The 21,268-nt window shown below is 47.1% G+C and overlaps 2 protein-coding genes across 3 annotated transcripts in view; one reads left to right on the forward strand and one right to left on the reverse strand.

The window, feature by feature from the left end:
* PMPCB (peptidase, mitochondrial processing subunit beta) lies at positions 1-18,137 on the forward strand. Its single transcript, XM_008172468.4, has 13 exons — positions 1-167; positions 1,651-1,791; positions 2,226-2,312; positions 9,381-9,510; positions 11,142-11,340; positions 11,677-11,756; positions 12,409-12,521; positions 13,025-13,168; positions 14,125-14,285; positions 16,706-16,791; positions 16,868-16,956; positions 17,610-17,685; positions 17,772-18,137. Exons 1-13 carry the CDS (start codon positions 69-71, stop codon positions 17,834-17,836), a joined length of 1,470 nt encoding a protein of 489 aa, XP_008170690.1. The 5' UTR covers positions 1-68; the 3' UTR covers positions 17,837-18,137.
* DNAJC2 (DnaJ heat shock protein family (Hsp40) member C2) overlaps positions 18,092-21,268 on the reverse strand; it is a 23,218-nt gene continuing 20,041 nt past the window's right edge. For both annotated transcript variants that reach the window (XR_006176667.2, XM_008172467.4), the window contains exons 15-17: positions 20,392-20,499; positions 19,591-19,745; positions 18,092-18,219 (exon numbers count right to left, since the gene is read on the reverse strand). Coding sequence is in view for 1 of the 2 variants with exons in the window: in XM_008172467.4 (XP_008170689.1) it covers positions 18,145-18,219; positions 19,591-19,745; positions 20,392-20,499 (338 nt within the window). In the remaining variant the exon portion in view is untranslated. The remainder of the gene's footprint in view (positions 18,220-19,590; positions 19,746-20,391; positions 20,500-21,268) is intronic.

A 21,268-nucleotide genomic window follows, 5' to 3' on the forward strand; every position in this document is an offset into this window, starting at 1 on the left:
ACAGCCCTCCGCCCTGGGACGCTCCCGCCGGAAGTCGAGACGCGCGGCCGCCCCGGCTCTTCTCTAAGATGGCGGCGGCGCTGAGTGCAGGTTGCCTGGCGGCCCGACGGCTCCTCTGGGCCGGGTCTGGCCGCCGCCTTGTGCGGGGCTCAGCTCCAGCGAACCGGGTGAGTGGCCGGGATCGGGGCGCGGGGGAGATGCTGGGTGGGCTCCCAGCCCTCTGGCCGGGCCACAGGCTGCCGGCAATTCAAGGGCAATGGGCTTCCTCCGCGCGGTGCACCCTGGGAGCTGTAGTTTCAGGTTCTTTTCACGGGGTCGCACTGAGCCCTGGGACCTGCACACTCCCACCCCACGCCCCCACCCCAAGCTGCGTAGGCCTATTGGGTGCTGGGAAGTGGGAGGCATAAGCTAAGGGCCCCTCCCCCAGCCTGGGGAGGAGCTAGTGAGCCCAGACATCAACACAAATCGGGGGACAACAAATTAAAAAAACAGTAACAGGTGTGGGGGGGTTGAAGGACCAAAACTAGGGGACCAGACGGGGACACCGAGCAGAGAACCCTGGATAGTGCTCACTGCTCATCAAAAGCATCCAAGGAGCCAGCGGACGCTGCCCAGATGCGTAAATGGATGAAAGAAAGAAAACGGGCCCCACAGTTGCAGGCCCCCCCTCAGCCTGGTGTTATAAATGCCCATTTTGGCCATGGCTAGGAGGAGGTTGACAAGGTGGTCCCATGACTTTGTGGGGCCCCGGATTGGGTGTGCATATATAAAAAGGGGTGGGGAAAAGTGCAGCCAGAACCTCAACAAGGGGTTCTGGAGGAGCTGGAAGAGGGACTGCAACCTGGTGCACTGTAGATAGACATGTGCCAGGGTCTCCCACACACCGCAACAAGGACAGGCATTGGGAAGAGGGGTGAACTGTGCCAGATACACAGCTGTACTCACAGCTACATGAAGGAATCGCCAACTAACGTCCCCGGCGGGCCGTGGAACCAAGGTGGAATACAGGCTGGCACACTGGGGTTCCCCAAGCTTTGTAGTTGCCCGCTGTACTCGTGGGGTTGTCTGGCTGTGTGGGATCTGTGCAAGCCACAGTGCGGGTGGCTCTGCAGTTTTTGGCTGAAGCTGGAGCAGCCTGAGTTCTGTAGGCTACATGGGGTGGCATTGCAGGCTGAGCCCTGGACCCTGGGTTTCTTGAATAAAAACATGGATCTGTGCAGATTGAGGAGCTGTAGATGTTGGCCCTTCTGGGACTAGTTCAGGTACTTATATGGCCCCTTACTGTAATATGTAAGCACCTCATAATCTTTAATGCTTTTACTACTATTCCCCATTTTACACATGGGGAACTGAGGCACAAAAAGACTAAGTGGCTTGAGCTGAACCCAGGTTTCTCACAGCCCAGGCTAGTGCTCTAACCATTGCATTAAAAAGGGGTCAGCTGCAGACTGGTCCATTTTATGCCCCTTCATGCTTCCTTTCTGGGCAGAGTTGGTGCATTTCTGAGGAGAAGAGCAGTGGCCACCAAATCAATGCTAATTTTACAAAACAAAAATAAATAATTCAGACTTCTAAGTTCATGAGCATGCTTTCCTGACAAGCATCATAGGATGGTGCCTACAATTTGTAACTAATGGCTTTTCTTTACAGTCCATACAACTTGGGACAAGCAGATTCAGGGCCACCAAGGCAGCAACACAAATAGTTTTAAATGTTCCTGAGACTAAAGTGTCTTCTCTGGAAAATGGTCTGAGAGTAGCTTCTGAAGATTCTGGACTCTCAACATGCACAGTAGGTAACTTGTGAATTAATTTTTTACTTAACTATGTACCTGTATTTTCATTACATTGTGAAATTAGATGTACTATTTTCATTGAGTATTTAGCAGAAGTATTTAACAACAGTTTGTAAATAACGAACACAAGTTTGGGTGAAGGTAAGGCTAAGCCTTTAAAAAGTGACTAGTGATTCTGGATGCCAAACTTGATACACTGTAAAGGGGTCTGATTTTTCAGAGAGTGGGTGCTCAACACTTTCTGAAAATTGTGCCCCTTTAACTGCAAATTAGTTTACCCCAAAATTGAGGCACCCAAATCACTAGTCACTTTTGCAAATCTGTGTAGTCTATTTATAAAAGTTAAAATCTTAGCCAAAGTAAGAACCAGCAAAACAATGCCAATGCTATCTTCTATTAAATAGTAAGATTAATATTTGTTTTTAATAAGGTTGGTCTTTGGATTGATGCTGGAAGCAGGTATGAAAATGAGAAGAACAACGGAACAGCTCACTTTCTGGAGCATATGGCTTTCAAGGTAAGTATTTTAATTTGAAAACTAGTTTTAATTTTTAAAATTAAAAAAGACGGTTACTCACCGTTGTAACTGTTGTTCTTCGAGATGTGTTGCTCATATCCATTCCATTAGGTGTGCGCGTGCCGCGTGCACGATCGTCGGAGAATTTTCTACCCTAGCAACACCGGCGGGTCGGCTGTGGAGCCCCCTAGAGTGGCGCCTTCATGGCGCTGAATATATACCCCAGCCGACCCGGCGCCCCCTCAGTTCCTTCTTGCCGGCTACTCCGACAGTGGGGACGGGGGGCGGGTTTGGAATGGATATGAGCAACACATCTCGAAGAACAACAGTTACAACGGTGAGTAACCGTCTTTTCTTCTTCGAGTGCTTGCTCATATCCATTCCATTAGGTGACTCCCAAGCCCAACTTAGGTGGTGGGGTCGGAGTGAGACATTGCTGTGTGCAAAACCGCTGATCCGAATGCAGCATCGTCCCTGGACTGCTGCACTAGTGCATAGTGAGCTGTAAATGTGTGGACTGATGACCAAACCGCAGCTCTACAAATGTCCTGGATCGGAACTTGCGCCAGGAAAGCCGTCGAGGAAGCTTGGGCCCTCGTGGAGTGAGCGGTGAGGTGTGGTGCTGAGACACCTGCCAGGTCATAGCAAGTCCGGATGCAAGACGTAATCCAGGAGGATAGGCGTTGTGAGGAGACCGGTGAGCCTTTCATTCGGTCGGCCACTGCAACGAAGAGTTGCGTCGTCTTTCTAAAGTGCCTTGTGCGGTCAATATAGAAAGCCAGGGCCCTGCGTACGTCCAGAGAATGCAAACGTTGATCCTGGCGAGTAGCATGTGGTTTAGGATGAAAGACCGGGAGAAATATATCCTGGTTGATATGAAATGGAGAAACCACCTTAGGGAGAAAGGCAGGATGTGGACGAAGCTGCACTTTATCCTTATGGAAAACTGTGTAAGGGGGCTCGGATGTAAGCGCCCTGAGTTCAGAAACGCGCCTTGCTGAGGTGATGGCTACGAGGAAGGCTGTCTTCCAGGATAGGTACAGAAGTGAACAGGTGGCCAGTGGCTCGAATGGAGGACCTGTGAGCTTGGAGAGAACCAGGTTGAGGTCCCACGTCGGAACGGGCTGACGTTGTTGTGGGTACATCCGGTCTAAGCCCTTGAGGAATCTAACGACCATCGGGTTAGAGAATACCGAGGACGCGAGTTCTCCTGGGTGAAAGGCTGATATAGCGGCCAGGTGAACTCTAATTGAAGATATCGCCAACCCTTGCTGTTTTAGGGAGAGGAGATATTCCAATATGAGAGGAATAGGTGCCTGTAACGGGGACGTGGCTCATTGTTCGCACCAACAGGAGAACCGCTTCCACTTGGCCAAGTATGTGGTCCGTGTTGAAGGCTTCCTACTGCTCAGCAGAATCTGTTGGACCGAGTGCGAGCATTGTTGCTCTGCCTGGGTGAACCATGGAGCAGCCACGCCATGAGGTGAAGAGATTGCAGGTCGGGGTGACGCAGCCGGCCGTGGTCCTGAGAGATGAGATCTGGACATAATGGAAGCGGGATCGGTGTCTGAACCGAGAGTTCCAACAGTGTGGTGTACCAATGTTGTCTCGGCCACGCTGGAGCGACCAGAATTACCTGTGCCTGGTCTCTGCGCAATTTGAGCAGTACCTTGTGGACCAGAGGAAATGGAGGGAAGGCATAAAACAGGTGGTCTTTCCAGGGAAGGAGAAACGCATCCGAGAGGGAGCCCGGAGCTCGACCTTGCAGGGAGCAGAACACGTGGCATTTCCTGTTGTCTCGAGAAGCAAACAGGTCTATCTGGGGAAACCCCCACTTCTGGAAGACTGAATGTATGATGTCCGGACGGATAGACCACTCGTGCGTCTGAAAGGACCTGCTGAGTCGGTCCGCTAAAGTGTTCTGGACTCCAGGGAGGAACGATGCCGTGAGATGGATTGAGTGGGCGATGCAGAAGTCCCGCAGGCGAATGGCCTCTTGGCATAGAATTGACGAACGTGCTCCTCCTTGCTTGTTGATGTAAAACATGGCCGTGGTGTTGTCGATGAGAACTAACACACAGCGGCCACGTAGGAGATTGAGAAATGCCTGGCACGCCAGGCGCACCGCCATCAGTTCCCGAACATTGATGTGCAGGGCTAGCTGGGGTGCAGTCCACAGGCCCTGGGTATAGTGTTCGTTGAGATGGGCGCCCCAACCCAGAGATGAAGCGTCTGTGACCAGGTGCAGAGAGGGTTGTGGGGCGTGAAATGGCATCCCTTCGCAAACCACATTGTGATCTAGCCACCAGGTGAGGGAGGTCAGGACCGAGTTCGGGACCGTGACCACCATGTTCAGGCTGTCCCGATGAGGGCGGTATACCGATGACACCCAGGTCTGGAGTGGGCGAAGCCGAAGTCTGGCATGCCTGGTTACGTACGTGCAGGAAGCCATGTGACCCAGCAGGGTGAGGCACGACCTCACCGTGGTAGTTGGGACGGCCCTGAGCCCTTGAATAAGGCTCGTGATGGTACAAAAGCGGTTGTCTGGCAGGATGGCTTGTGCACGTCTGGAGTCTAGGACTGCGCCGATGAATTCTATTCTCTGGGTAGGTTCTAGAGTGGATTTGTCCTTGTTGAGTAGGATGCCCAACTCGTTGAATGTGTGCACTATTATGTGGACGTGAGCTCGAACTTGCTCTTTGGTGCGACCGCGTACCAGCCAGTCGTCTAGGTACGGGAACACCTGTATCCCTTGCCGACGAAGGTACGCTGCCACGACAGCCATACATTTCGTGAACACTCTTGGGGCCGAGGATAGGCCGAAGGGAAGGACTGCAAATTGATAGTGCACTTTGCTTACCACGAATCGCAGGAAGCGTCTGTGAGGCGGGTAAATTGCGATATGAAAGTATGCATCTTTCATGTCGAGGGCGGCGAACCAGTCTCCAGGATCGAGGGAAGGGATAATGGCCCCCAAAGAGACCATGCGGAACTTCAACTTTACTACGAATGTGTTGAGTCCGCGCAAGTCCAAGATGGGTCGCAGACCTCCTTTGGACTTGGGGATCAGGAAGTAACGGGAATAAAATCCCCTGCCCCTTAACTCTACTGGAACCTCCTCTATGGCCCCCATAGCAAGGAGCGTGGAAACCTCCTGTATAAGAAGTTGCTCGTGAGAAGGGTCCCAGAAGAGGGACGGAGAAGGGGGGTGGGAGGGGGGGATTGAAGAAAACTGGATAGCGTATCCCCTCTCCACCGTGCGAAGGACCCAACGGTCCGAAGTTATAAGGGACCAAACACGGTGGAAGTGGGAGAGGCGATCCCGAAAGGAGGGGGCTGGATCCTGGGGGATGACTGGGGCGCCGTCCTCGACCGCACCTTCAAAAGTTCTGCCTGGGGCCTGCGGGTGGCCTTGGTGGCCCTTGGTTCTGACCAGGTTGAGGGCCGGTCCACCTTCTTCTACCACCTCGCCTCCGGGCAGAGTCCTGTCTCTGACGAGGTGGGGTGGGGGGGTAGAAGCGCTGAGGCCTAAATGGCCTGCGCTGAGGACCCGCAACATGCATCCCCAGGGAGCGCATGATTGTCCTGGAGTCCTTGAGGCTCTGCAGGCGAGAGTCCGTCTTCTCCGAGAACAACCCCTGTCCTTCAAAGGGCAAATCCTGCAGGGTTTGTTGCAACTCGGGGGGCAAACCCGAAACTTGGAGCCAGGAGGTCCTTCGCATAGCGATACCTGATGCCAGGGTTCTCGCAGCCGAGTCCGCTATATCTAGTGAGGCCTGTAAGGAAGTCCGAGCCACCTTCTTACCTTCCTCAACTAGGGCCCCGAACTCTTCCCTGGACTCTTGGGGAATCAACTCCTTGAACTTCCCCATAGAGTTCCAGGAGTTAAAACCATAACGGCTCAAGAGCGCCTGCTGGTTAGCCGCTCTAAGTTGCAGCCCTCCGGCTGAATAAACTTTACGGCCAAACAAATCGAGGCGCTTAGCTTCGATTTGGGCGCTGCGGCCTGTTGACCGTGGCGCTCCCTTGCATTCACTGATGACACCACCAGTGAACACGGCTGTGGGTGAGTATACAGGTACTCATAGTCCTTTGAGGGGACAAAGTACTTTCTCTCCACCCCTCTGGCTGTGGGTGGGATAGAGGCAGGAGTTTGCCATATCGTAGTGGCGTTAGCCTGGATCGTGCGGATCAGGGGCAACGCCACTCTTGATGGGGCATCCGCCGCGAGGATATTTACAATGGGGTCCTGCACCTCCACTATCTCCTCCGCCTGTAGGTCCATATTACGGGCTACCCTACGTAAGAGGTCCTGATGAGCCCGAAGATCTATTGGGGGTGGACCTGTGCACGACGTGCCCGCCACTGCCTCATCCGGAGAGGAAGAGGAAGATGCCTCCGGTGGTAAGGGATCCAAGGGAGGGTCCTGGTCTCCCTGTTCCTGGGCCGGAGCATCACCTGCCCTTGGGTCCAGGACGTCAGGTGGTGCGGACACAGAAGCCTCCATGCCCCCTGGAGGAGGGCGAGAGATGGTGGACTCTGGGGCCCTTCTATCGGAGTGACCCGAGCGAGAGGTTGAAGTTATTGGAGCCCCTTGCGCCTGATGGTACGCCCACGGGGTCCAGAAAGACCAGTGAGATGGGCCATGAGCAGGGTCCTCTGCTACCTCCTGCCAATGGCCTATATCTTGCTCCTCGGCTTGCCCCTGAGGGGGGTATGCCGATCTCGATATGTCCTCAGAGGAGCGAGACACCGATCTCGATGGCCATGGCGGTGCCGACTGCGCCGAGACTAATCCCGTGGGATACGGTGCCGCACGGTGCCGGTCTGGAGATGTTCTATCTCTACGCGGTGCCGGCGATCGGTGCCGAGATCGCGATCGGTGCCGATGACCGCGCCGGTGCCGGGAGTCGGATCTGGACCTGGACGATGACTTGGAGTAGGCCCGGTGCCGGGAGCGGCCTCTCGACGTCGAGCGTCGATTGTATCGGTGCCGAGAGCTACGTCTCGACGTCGATCGGTGCCGACGATCATAGCGGTGCCGAGACGTAGAGCGGTGCCGCGACGATGATCTTGGCCGCGAGTACGACCGGTGCCGAGGTGATATCCGGCGCCGGGACTGCGAGCGGCGTGGGGACCTGCTTCGGGACCTGGACCGGTGCCGTGGTTCCAGCCCCTGCGATGGAGGGCGCATCAAGGCAGGTTTCCCCCTAGATTGGACCGGACGAGTCAACGGTGCCGACGGTGCCGGTGGTTGGGGCGGTGCCGGCTCCGTGAGAGCGATCAAGTCTCTCGCCGTCGCGAAGGTCTCTGGGGTCGACGGGAGGTACTGTATCACCGCCGGTCGCGGTGGTGACCCTGTCTGCACCGGACTCAACGGCCTCGGAGCCGGAGTCGACGGTGCTGGAGTCACCTGTTTTCGGTGCTCCACAGGCGGACGCGGCTCTACCCCCGGCACCGGGGGAGCCGGCGTCTTCGGCACGGAGGTCCCCGTCTTATGGGATTTTTTATGTCCCGGGGATAATGAACGGCGCCGAGGCACTTGCTGTGAGTGCGGTGCCGACGAGGTCCGGTGCCATGGAGGCTTGTCCGACGTGGTCGGAATGGTCGGTGCCGCCGGGGCACTGCGCACCGAGGTGCTAGGTGCCGGGGCCTGACGCGCCGATGGAGCGTCCGGGCTAAGTGCCGCCTCCATAAGGAGTTGCCGGAGCCAAAAGTCCCGCTCCTTCTTGGTCCTCGGTCTGAAGGCCTTACAGATCTTGCACTTATCTGTTTGATGGGACTCTCCCAGGCACTTCAGACACGAGTCGTGCGGGTCACTCGTTGGCATAGGCTTAGCGCAGGAGGCGCACTGTTTGAAGCCGGGAGCCTTGGGCATGAGCCCGGCCACGCGGCCGGGGGAAAAAGGGGGAGACAACCCCCTTAATCCCCTTTAACTATATAACAACTATTAACAAAGTGAATAACCAACTATTTAACTATAGACACCCAGAACTATAACTATAACTATGAATAACTGAATAAGCTAGGTAGAGTGGAGAACAGCTACGCCGCGCTCCACAGTTCCAACGACCGTCAGGGGCGGTAAGAAGGAACTGAGGGGGCGCCGGGTCGGCTGGGGTATATATTCAGCGCCATGAAGGCGCCACTCTAGGGGGCTCCACAGCCGACCCGCCGGTGTTGCTAGGGTAGAAAATTCTCCGACGATCGTGCACGCGGCGCGCGCACACCTAATGGAATGGATATGAGCAAGCACTCGAAGAAGAACTGTTACTTATCTTTAAGGCTAACTATGGAGACTCTTTACAACTGACTTCAGTCTATCACTTTTCAAAATCACCTGGAAAACGCAAGCAATTTGGATTTTTGTCCAAAATAAAAATCAAGGATGCAATCCTGGCCTCATTGAAGTCGATGGCAAAGTTGCTGTTGACTTCAGTGGAGCCAGGATATCACCTCAAATCTGTACAGCTTCACCCGTATATTTGCATGTGCTGCTATAGCCTTGCCTGAAAGAAGAATTTCATGTTTGATCTATTTGAAACAAAAAACAAACAAACAAAATGGCTGACAGGAGGAATTCAAGAATAATAGATCTGTTAGTTTCAAGAGTTAGTTCTGCATGTTGTTTCAGCATTTTAAAATTAACAATTTGAGTGCTTACTGAGGTGCAGTCAAAACAACACTGGTCTGAGTCAGGTGTTGTGCAACCTTCCTTCCATATTTCTGCCACTATGTTTAAATTCCTGAACTGATCCGCTCCTGCTGATACCTGAGATTGGTAGAGTTGAGTCATGCTGAATTTAACTAATCTTTGTAGGAGACAAATAGGCACTCTGTCCTCAAGTTAATTTTCACTTGGAATCTGTGCAGGCTTTAAACTTAGTTTTCCAGTGGGGAAAGAGGGATGTGCCAACCTTCCCCTCTCAAACCAGTTGTTTCTCTTGTGCTCAAATCAGGTTTTTTTTTTTTTTAAATAAACCCTTACTATTCCCCATGTGCAAAAGCTACTTTGTGGGTAGGTACCTTCCAGAGTGCAAGTAAACAATTTTTTTTCTTTAATTTCAGGGGACAAAAAAGAGGTCTCAATTAGACCTGGAACTAGAGATTGAAAACATGGGAGCTCATCTTAATGCCTACACATCCAGAGAACAAACTGTGTATTATGCAAAGGCTTTCTCAAAGGACTTGCCAAGAGGTAACTGCTTCTGTTCTGCAGAATTTCTGAAGGAGCATCCTTCCTAAAGATTGGGAGGAGGGGAACAACAAGGAATTAAATGAGCTGACAACCCTCTAAAAAAGCAGAAATGGCAGAACAGTGCCTCTGCAGTGTGCTTCCCACCTCCCTTCTTTGGCAGCCCCCTGCTGAAACTCCATGGGGATGAGGCTTAGCAGGTTTGGAGAGGAGCATTTCAGCATTGTGGCCCATGCTTGGCACATCTCCTAGGGACCAAATGGCTCTCCTTTGGGGGTAAAGATGTGAAATTCTCACTCCCCTACAGATCTCAGAGATCCAGAGTTTGTAGACCATGTTCCCTGCTCCTATATTTAAGAACATGTCCTTCTAAGGGAACTTTTGTTCAAGCTCTAAAGTGAACCTTCCAGTGTATCTTGGGCACTCTGTGCTCCTCCAGTGTGTTTGACCTTGGGAAGGTATGATAGGGCCCTGGATATTTGCATTGTGGTTAACTTAAGTTATTGTCTCTAAACATATTGTGAAAAAGAAGCTTCCAAGAAGAGAGAAACAAAGTGCTGCCAGTTGAAGAACAAGCTATATTTTTGTTTAGTTTTTTCTCTAATTGTTCATTCCTGGTATGTCTAAGTGAATTGTCTTACTCCATAGTGTTCATCTGAAATAAAATAATTCATATTGACAATTCCTTGATGAGAATACTAAACTGCTCAAGATAGTTAAGACCAAAGCAGACTGTGAAGAACTTCAAAAAGATCTCATAAAACTAAGTGATTGGGCAACAAAATGGCAAATGAAATTTAATGTGGATAAATGTGAAGTAATGCACGTTGGAAAAAATAACCCCAACTATACATACAATATGATGGGGGATAATTTAGCTACAACTGATCAGGAAAGAGATCTTGGAGTCATCGTGGATAGTTCTCTGAAGACGTCCACGCTGTTTGCAGCGGCAGTCAAAAAAACAAACAGGATGTTAGGAATCATTAAAAAAGGGATAGAGAATAAGACAGAGAATATCTTATTGCCCTTATATAAATCCATGGTATGCCCACATCTTGAATACTGAGTACAGATGTGGTGGTCTGATCTCAAAAAAGCTATACTGGCATTAGAAAAGGTTCAGAGAAGGGCAACTAAAATGATTAGGGGTTTGGAACGGGTCCCATATGAGGAGTGATTAAAGAGGCTAGGATTTTTCGGCTTGGAAAAGAGGAGACTAATGGGGGAGATGATAGAGGTGTATAAAATCATGAGTGGTGTGGAGAAAGTGAATAAGGAAAAGTTATTTACTTGTTCCCATAATATAAGAACTAGGGGGGCCACCAAATGAAATTAATGGGCAGCATTATGTTCTTATGTTCTTTAGAAGTTTTAGAAATCCCTGAAGAACACACATTCTCTCCAAGAAGGACACTAAAGTTTTCCTAAAACAAATATTACAAAATAAGATTACACTATGTAGGAGTTTATTTTCAATTTCCTGTTAGATCTCTCTTCCTGTACTCTATGCTAACAGTTCTGCCCACTTATAATATGTATTTGAGCTACTTATTTAATTACGATATAGTGAGCTGAAGGTTCCAGTGTTGCTGAAGCACACTTGCCCCCCATCCCTTTGTGTTTTCAACTAGCTGTGGAGATTCTTGCTGACATCATACAGAACAGTACACTGGGGGAAGCGGAGATCGAGCGGGAGCGAGGAGTTATCCTTCGAGAGATGCAGGAAGTTGAAACCAATTTGCAGGAAGTTGTCTTTGATTATCTTCATGCCACAGCCTATCAGAACACTACACTGGGACGGACAATATTAGGCCCCACCGAAAACATCAAGTAAATCCAGCTTTTATTTCTCCTTTGTCTTAATTTCATGGTTACTTTCCAGTATTTGAAAACCACACTTAAAGATAAATGGAACAATTTCTGTTCTCTTTATGCCTTATGAAGTGTTTGGGGTTGCACAAGGTGGAATTGCAAGGGGAATTTCCCCTGAGTGCCTTACACTCAGACATGTTTGCTTTGGACACTATTACAATGTGAAACTTCTGTTTATAACTTTTATATACACTTAAAACGCTGCAGTGGCATAGCTGCATCGCTGCAACGCTTCAGTGTAGACACTACCAATGCTGACAGGAGGTGTAGTCATTTTCTTCTTTACCACTACAGATCCATAAATCGCAATGACTTGGTGGAGTACATAACAACACATTATAAAGGACCCAGGATAGTGCTGGCTGCTGCTGGAGGTTAGTATGAGACATGCATCACAGCAAGCACTTGGAAATCAGTTTAAAAACACCGCACTTTAACTTTGTTGAGATAGTACAAAGATCAGACACAGAAATATGACTTATCCACTACTTAATAAGTCATAGAAGTCTATTGTTAGCCCTCAAAGTTCTGTGTATCTGCATCTCATCTGTTGTGTTCCCCCTCCTCCCCCCCAGTAATCTTCCAGGGACACCCTTAAATTTATCTTTAGGCAAGGAGGGTGCTTGGAACAGCCTCTCAGTGGAAAGCCAAGTGTAAGAGGACAGTGCGACAGAGCACAAAGCTACAAATATGGGAAGGAGATGGTGTTCAGGATGGGAGAGGGAATAAAGGAAAATAGAAAGGTGGAGTGAGATGATATAAGGCCTTGCAGTTGAGAACAAGGAGCTTGTGTTTGGTGCTGTATAAGATAGAGGAGGCAAGAAAGGTGATGAAGATGATTTTAGCAATGGCATTTAATGACGTGGAAAGGGGGGATGGGAAATCAGAAATGTACAACAATCAAGTTGGGAGAGAACCAAAGGTTATGATGGATTGTTGTAACTCTGGCATCTTGGCTGAAGCTTTTTAACGTCTGTGAAAAATGATCTTCTTAGATGATACATTTTTTGAACCTCTCTTGTTCAGGAGTCTCTCATGATGAATTGCTTGATTTAGCAAATTATCATTTTGGTAACTTACCGTCTACTCAGGAAGGAGGAATGCCAGCCCTACCCCCTTGCAAATTCACAGGTAGTGAGGTAAGCACTGAGATTGCTTTTTGCCTTTTCAGGTTAATCAGCTCAACAAGCAACACTGAGTAATGACTAATATTAACGAGTTGTCTGGTGTGATCTAAGTTTCTAGCGTGACTTTCAAAGCTGCTAAGCACCCATTGAAGTTAATAGGAGCAGCTGATGCTCAGCATCCTTGAAAATCATACTGTTCACTTGATATATTTCTGGGCAGGGGTTTTTAAAGGTTACAGCAAAGGACTGGAACTTGGGCCTCCTGTGCTCTGCCCCGACTCTGGCAAATCACTTTGCCATCCTATGTCGTCTTAATCGTCTGCAAAATGACTAGTATAATTTCCTTACACACAGCATTAGGTTTACACAGACAGTGAAGGGTATTATTGAGTAAAGCTTCTTACGCTTTGCACTAGATTTTATTTGAAAGTTCCTAGTTTCCTTCATTTGAATAAATGTACACACTATGATATGTTTGCTGCATTACATTTGAAATTAACATTTTTGTGATTCAGATTCGTATAAGAGATGACAAGATGCCTTTGGCACACATCGCAATAGCTGTCGAAGCAGTTGGCTGGTCTCACCCAGATACAATTCCCCTTATGGTAGCAAATACTCTGATAGGCAACTGGGATCGTTCCTTTGGAGGAGGTGTGGTGAGTGAACCTCAAGACACTTTGAGGGTTGATTATACCAGTAAGGCTAGGTCTACACTACCCGCCTGAATTGGCGGGTAGAAATCGACCTCTCAGGGATCAATTTATCGCATCCCGTTGGGACGCGACAATCGATCCCCGAATCGACGCTCTTACTCCACCAGCGGAGGTGGGAGTAAGCGCCATCGACAGAAAGCCGCAGAAGTCAATTTTGCCGCCGTCCTCACAGCGGAGTAAGTCGGCTGCGATACGTCGAATTCAGCTACGCTATTCACGTAGCTGAATTTGCGTATCTTAAATCGACTCCCCCCTGTAGTGTAGATGTACCCTAAGAGGTGTTTAATTCAGTAATTTGCCAGCATCAGTACACACATTCCACCTTGTCTGGAATGGAATCCAGTTTTCTGGGTATTTCTATCGGCGTTTAAAAAAAAAAAAAATCAAAATCCAGCCCAAAGGTCCCTGAATACATTCTGTTGCCATGTGACATGAGAATTTGGGCGCAGGTGCATTTGGGGAATGGTACACCGAGTCACCAAAGTGGAGGAGCCTTCATAGAGCCTAGCAACCTATAGTGAAAACAAGTTGGAAAAACTAAATAGGCTCCAAAGCTGTATGCAATGAGTATCCCAGTGCCTGTTCCCTCTCTTGGAATCTTACTAGCTATTTTTATTAGGACTTAAAAAAAAAAAAAAAAAAAAAAAAAAAAAAACCTTTGCAATTTAAAACTGACAAGTTCAGGCAGCCACTTGGAGAGTGAAAGATTATGTGCAGGAGAGGAAGCTGCCTGTTCTATACAAAAGCATCTGGTGCATACTCATAGTAGTATTGTTGGCTGTGGAGGAAGCTGCCAATCTGTCTCACTTGAAATAGCAGTGGGCGAGCTTAGTGGTGGGAAAGAATATTAAAAAAAAAAAAACACCGAAATGCTAAAACTTATCTTCTTGTGTAAACAGAATTTATCCAGCAAGCTTGCCCAGATCACTTGCCATGGCAACCTGTGTCATAGCTTCCAGTCTTTCAACACCTGTTACACTGATACTGGACTGTGGGGGCTCTACATGGTTTGTGAACAATCCACTGTACAGGATATGATACACTTCGTTCAAAGAGAGTGGTAAGAAAACGCATGTTTCTCCAAGCAGCTAGTTTTGGGTTGAGGACTGGCTATTTAAAAATAGCAGCTTCATCAAAAAAGTGTTCTGTTTGTTTATCACAGTCCAAGTTTGTTGGGAAAGAACAAGTAGACTAAGTTCAGAAGCTTGTGATGTTTGTTTCCAAAAAGCCAGTTTCTCCCACCCTTGCTTCACCCTGACAGTACCTTACACTGGAAGTAGCTCCAATGAAAGCAATGGGTTTACTTGAAGAGCAAGGTACTACTTGGAAGAGTAAGAGTGGTGAAATCTGGCCCAAAACATCAGTAATAGCAATTTGATTTACAAATTAAATTTTCTGTCAGGAGGAGGGATTGGAAGGGTTATGTAATCTTCTGTGGAGTAAGATGCAAGCTAAGTAAGGTCTGTTACTTCTAATCTAACTTTATATACCCTCCAATCAACTGCAAACAGAGTGGCATTTAGTTTACGTTTTCAGAGAAGCACATTAAATTACCATATATACTCATTCATTAGCCCGTTAGTTTATAAGCTGACCCCCCAAGATGGTTAAGTAAAAATAGCAAAAACCGTATAACCCTTTCATAAGCCGACCCTATATTTCAGGGGTTGGAAAACTTTGGCTCCCAGCCTGTCAAGGTAAGCCGCTGGCGGGTCGGAACGTTTTGTTTACCTGGAGTGTCTGCAGGCATGGAGCCCCTCAGCTCCCTGTGGCCGCGGTTCGCCGTTCCCAGCCAATGGGAGCTGCAGGAAGTGGCGGCCAGCACATCCCTCGACCCGTGTCGCTTCCCGCAGCCCCCACTGGCCTGGAGCGGGGAGCCGCGATCGGCTGAACCTGTGGACACAGCAGGTAAACAAACAGCACCCTGGCGGGCCGGGCCTTACCCTGGCAAGCCACGTGCCAAATTCTGCCGATCCCTGCCATAGAGTTTAAAATCATCAAATTTTGGCGTAGACTCGTTTATAAGCCGACCCCCCACTTTTTGATGCGTCACTTTTTTTTACCAAAAATATTCGGCTATACAGTACTTATTACCACAGTAACTGCATGGATGATGGCTAGTTGCACAAGCAAATGACCAATAAGACATTTATCTGGCACTTAACTGTAATTACAGTGACTGCCAGTGAAAATGTAGACACACAAAGTGGGTGAGGTAATACCTTTTACTGGACCCACTTCTGTTGATGAAATTATAGTAATTACATTGTAACTAAATGGAATTGTAGGTATGCCATTGTGCAAGGATTTCTCTGAAAAATAGGCCAGGGAATGGTGTAACTTAGGGCCTATTTTGAGTCATCTCGACACCAGAGTACCCACCTTCTGAACTGGCTGAGTACAGCTGGACTGCATGAGTCACAGATAAAATTCAAGTCAGATGGGGACATTTTGCAAGGGAATTTTTGTCCTTTCATAGGATGGGCTACATCTTGGAGAGCTTTTTGTGGCCCATCTCCCCTCCTGTTCTTCCCCAACCTAGTTACATGATGTCTATGGCAACTACAGCAATTGATTAAATGGAACAGTAGTATTGGGAACGTAATGTTGTTTTTTGTTTGCTTAACGGAGTTGAGCACTGGTGGGGGGGGGGAAGGGGTGAGCTAGCCCCATGTGACCAGCCAGCATTGTTCAGCCCAGAGTTTGGAAACCTCTGTTTTAATACATATCCATGCACTTACAGTGAGGAGTTGTTCCCTAGTGCAGTGGCTCTCAACCTTTCCAAACTGCTGGACCACTTTTAGGAGTCTGATTTGTCTTGTGCACCCCTAAGTTTCACCGCACTTACACTACTTGCTTACAAAATCAGACATAAAAATACAAGTGTTTCAGCACACTACTACTGAATGGTGTACTTTCTCATTTTTTACCATGTAACAAAATAAATCAATTGGAATATAAACATTGTACTTACATTTCTGTGTACAGAGCAGTATAAACAAATCAGTCTGTATGAAATTTTAGTTTGTACTGACTTTGCTAATGCTTTTTATGTAGCCTGTTGTAAAACTAGGCAAATATCTAGGTTAGTTGATTTACCCCTGGTTGAGAACCACTACCCTACTGTAGTACTTTTTGTTTACTTCTAAACATCAGTGATATGGCTCTCCCAATCTTCCTGTGGAGACTATCAACATTAGAAAGCTTCCTCACATTCAACCTACATTTACCCTTTAATCCTACTACTCATATGGAAGAGGCTTGCTACAGGGATAAATCTCTAATCCTCCACTTACATATGCTGAGAATACCACTAACCCTGCTCTCTCTAGAAATGACATTCTCTCATTGGTGTACTAATATGCCTGGTGTCTTAGCATTGTGCATAGGTAATACGGCACCCTACCTCAAATAACTAACGCCATTCTTGCTTGCTTAAATTAGTAAAATTTCCTACTAGCGCTTCAAACTGTCTTTCAGGATACGACTCTGCACAAGTGTTACTGAAAGTGAAGTATCTCGAGCCACGAACCTCTTAAAAACAAATATGCTGTTACAGCTGGACGGTAAGGTTAAAATTGGGATTTTTAGTCTCGTTTTACTCATATGTTGATAACTAGAGTATTTTTTTGCCTTCATTAGGGTCCACCCCCATCTGCGAGGACATTGGGAGACAGATGTTGTGTTACAATCGTAGAATTCCAATTCCTGAGCTTGAAGCAAGAATTGAAGTAAGTAATACGTGTGTTGTGTATTTTTAAATGAAGAATGTTAACGTAGCAGCTAGCAACTTCTCTGTATAGAGCAGGGGTGGCCAAACTGGGGCTCATGAGCCGCATGTGGCTCTTTTACACTTGAAGTGCGGCTTGTGAAGCTTCCCCCATTCTCCGCTTATCAGAGCAGGGGAGGAGGGGAAGCTCGGTGCTCTGCTCTGGGGTGGTGGGGCTTAAACCCCAAGAGCCCCCACCCCTTGCCAGGGGGTTGAAGTCCCAGCAGGTGGTCCTGGCTCTCAAACTTTTGAAGATTCTCATTTGCATTTCAGAGGGTCAGTAAGTTTGGCCAGCCTGGTATAGAGGATGAAAGGTTGTCTGAAACTTTGCTAGCCCTCTAGAACAATGGTTCTCAAACTATTTACCGAGGTGCGCCATATCCACACCGTATATATACTATCCCTGTATGGCCCGGAGTATGTCACAGAGGTCACAGCTGTGTGCTAATTGGGCCGCAAGCAGCTCATGAGTTGAACTGCTACTTTAGAAAGACATGGCAGCTAACTTACTAGTTGATTAGCTGTAAAACCATTTTATTATAATCATTCAACTCTGGGCTCTAATAGATTTAGTCCAACAAAATATTAACTAACTTTTCTTAAAACACTTTTCAGGCTATTGATGCCCAGACCATAAGAGAGATTTGCACAAAGTACATTTATGATAAGTGCCCTGCCATCGCTGCTGTGGGTAAGTTTATTCTCCTTCACTGTTTCCTCACCAGGCCAAGCTGCAGCTTAAATGGATGTCTTGACTTACTTCTTTTTAATTTCCAGGTCCGCTTGAACAACTTCCAGATTACAACAGAATCCGTAGTGGCATGTACTGGCTACGTGATTAGGAACACACGATCAATGTTTTAATGAAGATACCAGACTTCTAAAGCAGTTGTCACAAGGCATAAAGACAAATACATTTGATCTCTTCTCTGCCCCCCCCCACCCCTAAATTCAGTACCAAAAATTACATAAATGTCACTTAGGGGAAGTCACCTTGACAGTTATTCTCAGTCCTTACACCCTTTTGTACTTGGAGAAGCTAATTTCAGAAAGTTAACACTTATTTATGTGTAATTTGTCTAAAGAATAAAAACATGTACAGTATTTGCATTTTTATTATAAAACAGAACACACAGATTGTCACTGAGTCTCATTTCTTTGCTTTAGCAGCATTCAACACTTGTTCCTGGGCAGCTTTCTTTGCTTTAACCATTTCAACAAGTTCCTGCAGCGTAAAAGAAAAGAAACAAAGTGGTATATTTAACCAATTAAATTGTCAGATAACTAATCAGATGGTGACTTAACTCTGCCAACCAAACTAGGACTCTGGCTAGACAAGGGCCTGCCTTTGGAAAATAAGAGTAGAGAATTTGGAGAAAGCAGAGGCTGAATATCCAAAGCCAAGATATGACATGACTAATCAGTTATGCTCCCTTTCCCACAGCTTGAACTGCTGCCTTCCTCCTTTCAGTACTGTGTGAACACTTTGTCATGCTTGTTAACCTTAATTGGTGAGACAAGATAGGTAACTTTTTTTTTATTTGGACCAACTTCTGTTGGTGGAAGCAATGAGTATCACAGAGCTCTTCTTCAGAGGAAGGTAACCAGAGTGTCTTAACGTTTTAGTGCAGCACTGGCCTTAAGTCAACCCAGCTACATTGCTCAGGTGAGTGGAAAAATCCACATCCCTGAGTGATGTAGTTAAGTCAGCCCAACCCCCCATGTAGACAGTGCTAGATCAGTGGGCAAGTTCTTCTATCTACTTAACTACTGCCTCTTGGAGGTAGCTTAATTAGAGTGACAGGAGAACCCCTCCCACTGCTGTAGTGAGTGTTGACATAGCTTACGCTGAATACAAGCTGTAGGAGACCACTTAAAATGAAGCCCAGGTAAGGGTTAGCAAGCAATAAGATGTTACAAATTGGTATCTCATAATGGCTCATAACAATGTAACATACCTTAATTGCCCACTTAATTTTAAGCAGTCTCCTTCAGCATATATGAACCCCTTGTTTCACAATAATGAGGAGGCCGGTGGCACCTTAAAGTCTAACAGATTTATTTGGGCATAAACTTTTGTGGGTAAAAAAACCCACTTCAGATGCATGGAGTGAAAATTACAGATGCAGGTATTGTTATACATGAAGAGAATGCCTGGATCTGTAATTTTCACTCCATGGATCTGAAGAAGGGGGTTTTTTACCCACAAAAGCTTATGCCCAAATAAATCTGTTAGACTTTAAGGTGCCAGTGGCCTCCTTGTTGTTTTTGTGGATACAGACTAACCCCCCCTCCCCCCCCCCGCTACTTGTTTCACAATCTATTCCAAATTGTATTTAGCATAGACACACTGGTTACTTTCCCCAGACTTGAATGAAAGCTCTGTGAAGCTCAAAAGCTTATCCCTCCCACAACAGAAGTTGGTCCAATGAAAGATTATTACCTCAGCTACCTTGTGTCTCTCATATCCTGGGACCAACTAATTTTTACCACTTGTTTTCCTTGAAGAAACAGCAGCTCTGGCAGTTGTGGAGACTAGATATTGCAGCAGGCTAACCACATAATCGTAGGACACAGACAAAACAGTGTTTCCTACCTTATAGCGCTTCATGCAGTCTTTTCTTGACCGGCCTGGGACAGCAGCTGCTATTTTTTCCCATCTTTCAGGAGTATTTACTGGATATGTCTTCAAAGCCTGTTCTAAAAGTTTTTGCTCTTCTGTAGTCCAAGGGGCTGAATCTGTGACTAGTCCTGTTTTATAAAAAGCCATTGATAAATGAGAATAGTGATGAAATATTAGATGTTTAGCCAGAAGTCCTCTAATTATATAAAACTTTGTCCCTGCCATGGGATGAGCTAGCGAGAATGCTGCTAAGAAATTGATATTCCTATGAAACTTGTGCCTTCTAAACCATTTAAGAAGCCTATAACTGCTTGCTTTTGCATTTCAGTAAGGAAATGATCATCCACTTTTAGGAAAGCCCCTTGGGGAAGGAAGTGTCCTGGACAGATCTTGGGGTTCTATGCAAAGCCAAGCTCATCTGGGGAGAGGGCCCATACCTTCTCTGCCCCTACAGTGGATCTCCTGAACCACCACCCCCCCCCCAGTTCCTGACAGTGTGGCTCTAGTGGCCAGGGTTGCTTCTGGGGAAATGAGAAGGATCTTTAGGAGAGACAAGAGAGCCCCCCCCAAAACTGCATTAAATCTGACAGCTGCCACAAATGGATGTGTCCTGGGCCAACACATTATTTGGCCATATTCTGCACTCACTAAATTATAGTTTTATTTCACCTGCAGACATCCAACGAGGAATCTGGGCCACTATCTTTTATCAAGCATAACTAAAGGCATAGAATTGTTTGTGAAGGGCTGAAAATAGTTCTCTGACAGCCTTACCTTCAAATCGCTCTGAAGGTGCAGCACTCTCTGTCTGAGGTACCACTCCGTGCTCTTTCTTAAACTTATCAAAAGCTTTCTTGTTTATGTCATCCTTTTGATGAGGGTCTGAGGACAATACAGATTCACTTAGTTGACAAGACCAGAGACCACAATGGGAAGTTTAAAAAGCCATACATAATGCCTAACACATCATATAGCAGATTAGCCTAAAGCTAGCATTTAAATATTCTGAAGATGAATGTAATGTTTCATTTCAAAGGTTAGCAATAAGGGTGGTTAGATGAAAACTAGGTGAGATTTATATTGATCCAAAAGTGACATATCCAACAGCTTCAATCTTATTCTAATGTTTACACTGTACTATAAAAGCTGTTTTCCAGGGCACGGGTCTGATCCTGCAGCCCTAATCACATGCTTAGTCCCACTGTAGCCAAGTGGGATTGTTCCCAGGAGTGATGACTACAGGATGAGGCTCTAAATCTGTTAAGCGTTAGTATGGATAACTAGCTCTATCAGCAGGTACTCAGGATATTGTCGGTCGTTTTAAGTCTCTTTCTTGTCCCAGCAAGTAGCTTGGTACAATATGACTGAGAAACTCCTTTAAATAATGCACTCTCTCGCTAGTGGAATACTGAGCAGGAAGAAAGGAATGTCTTGGTGTTCGACTTTTTATTTTCAGTAATGATTAATACAGATAGCATTGTGATGGTTCAGTCTTAAACTGAACTGCATCTCAACAACACAGCATGGTGGTTTAGCCATTGCACAACGCCTGTTTGTATTTCATGGTAAAATCTCTTCATCACAGCAGCACGGATCTAAAAATTCATCTTGACAAAGATGATTTCCACTCAGAATGAGCTAAGGCAAGTGG

Source organism: Chrysemys picta, chromosome 1 (assembly GCF_011386835.1).
Source record: "Chrysemys picta bellii isolate R12L10 chromosome 1, ASM1138683v2, whole genome shotgun sequence".
Taxonomy (NCBI): domain Eukaryota; kingdom Metazoa; phylum Chordata; order Testudines; family Emydidae; genus Chrysemys; species Chrysemys picta.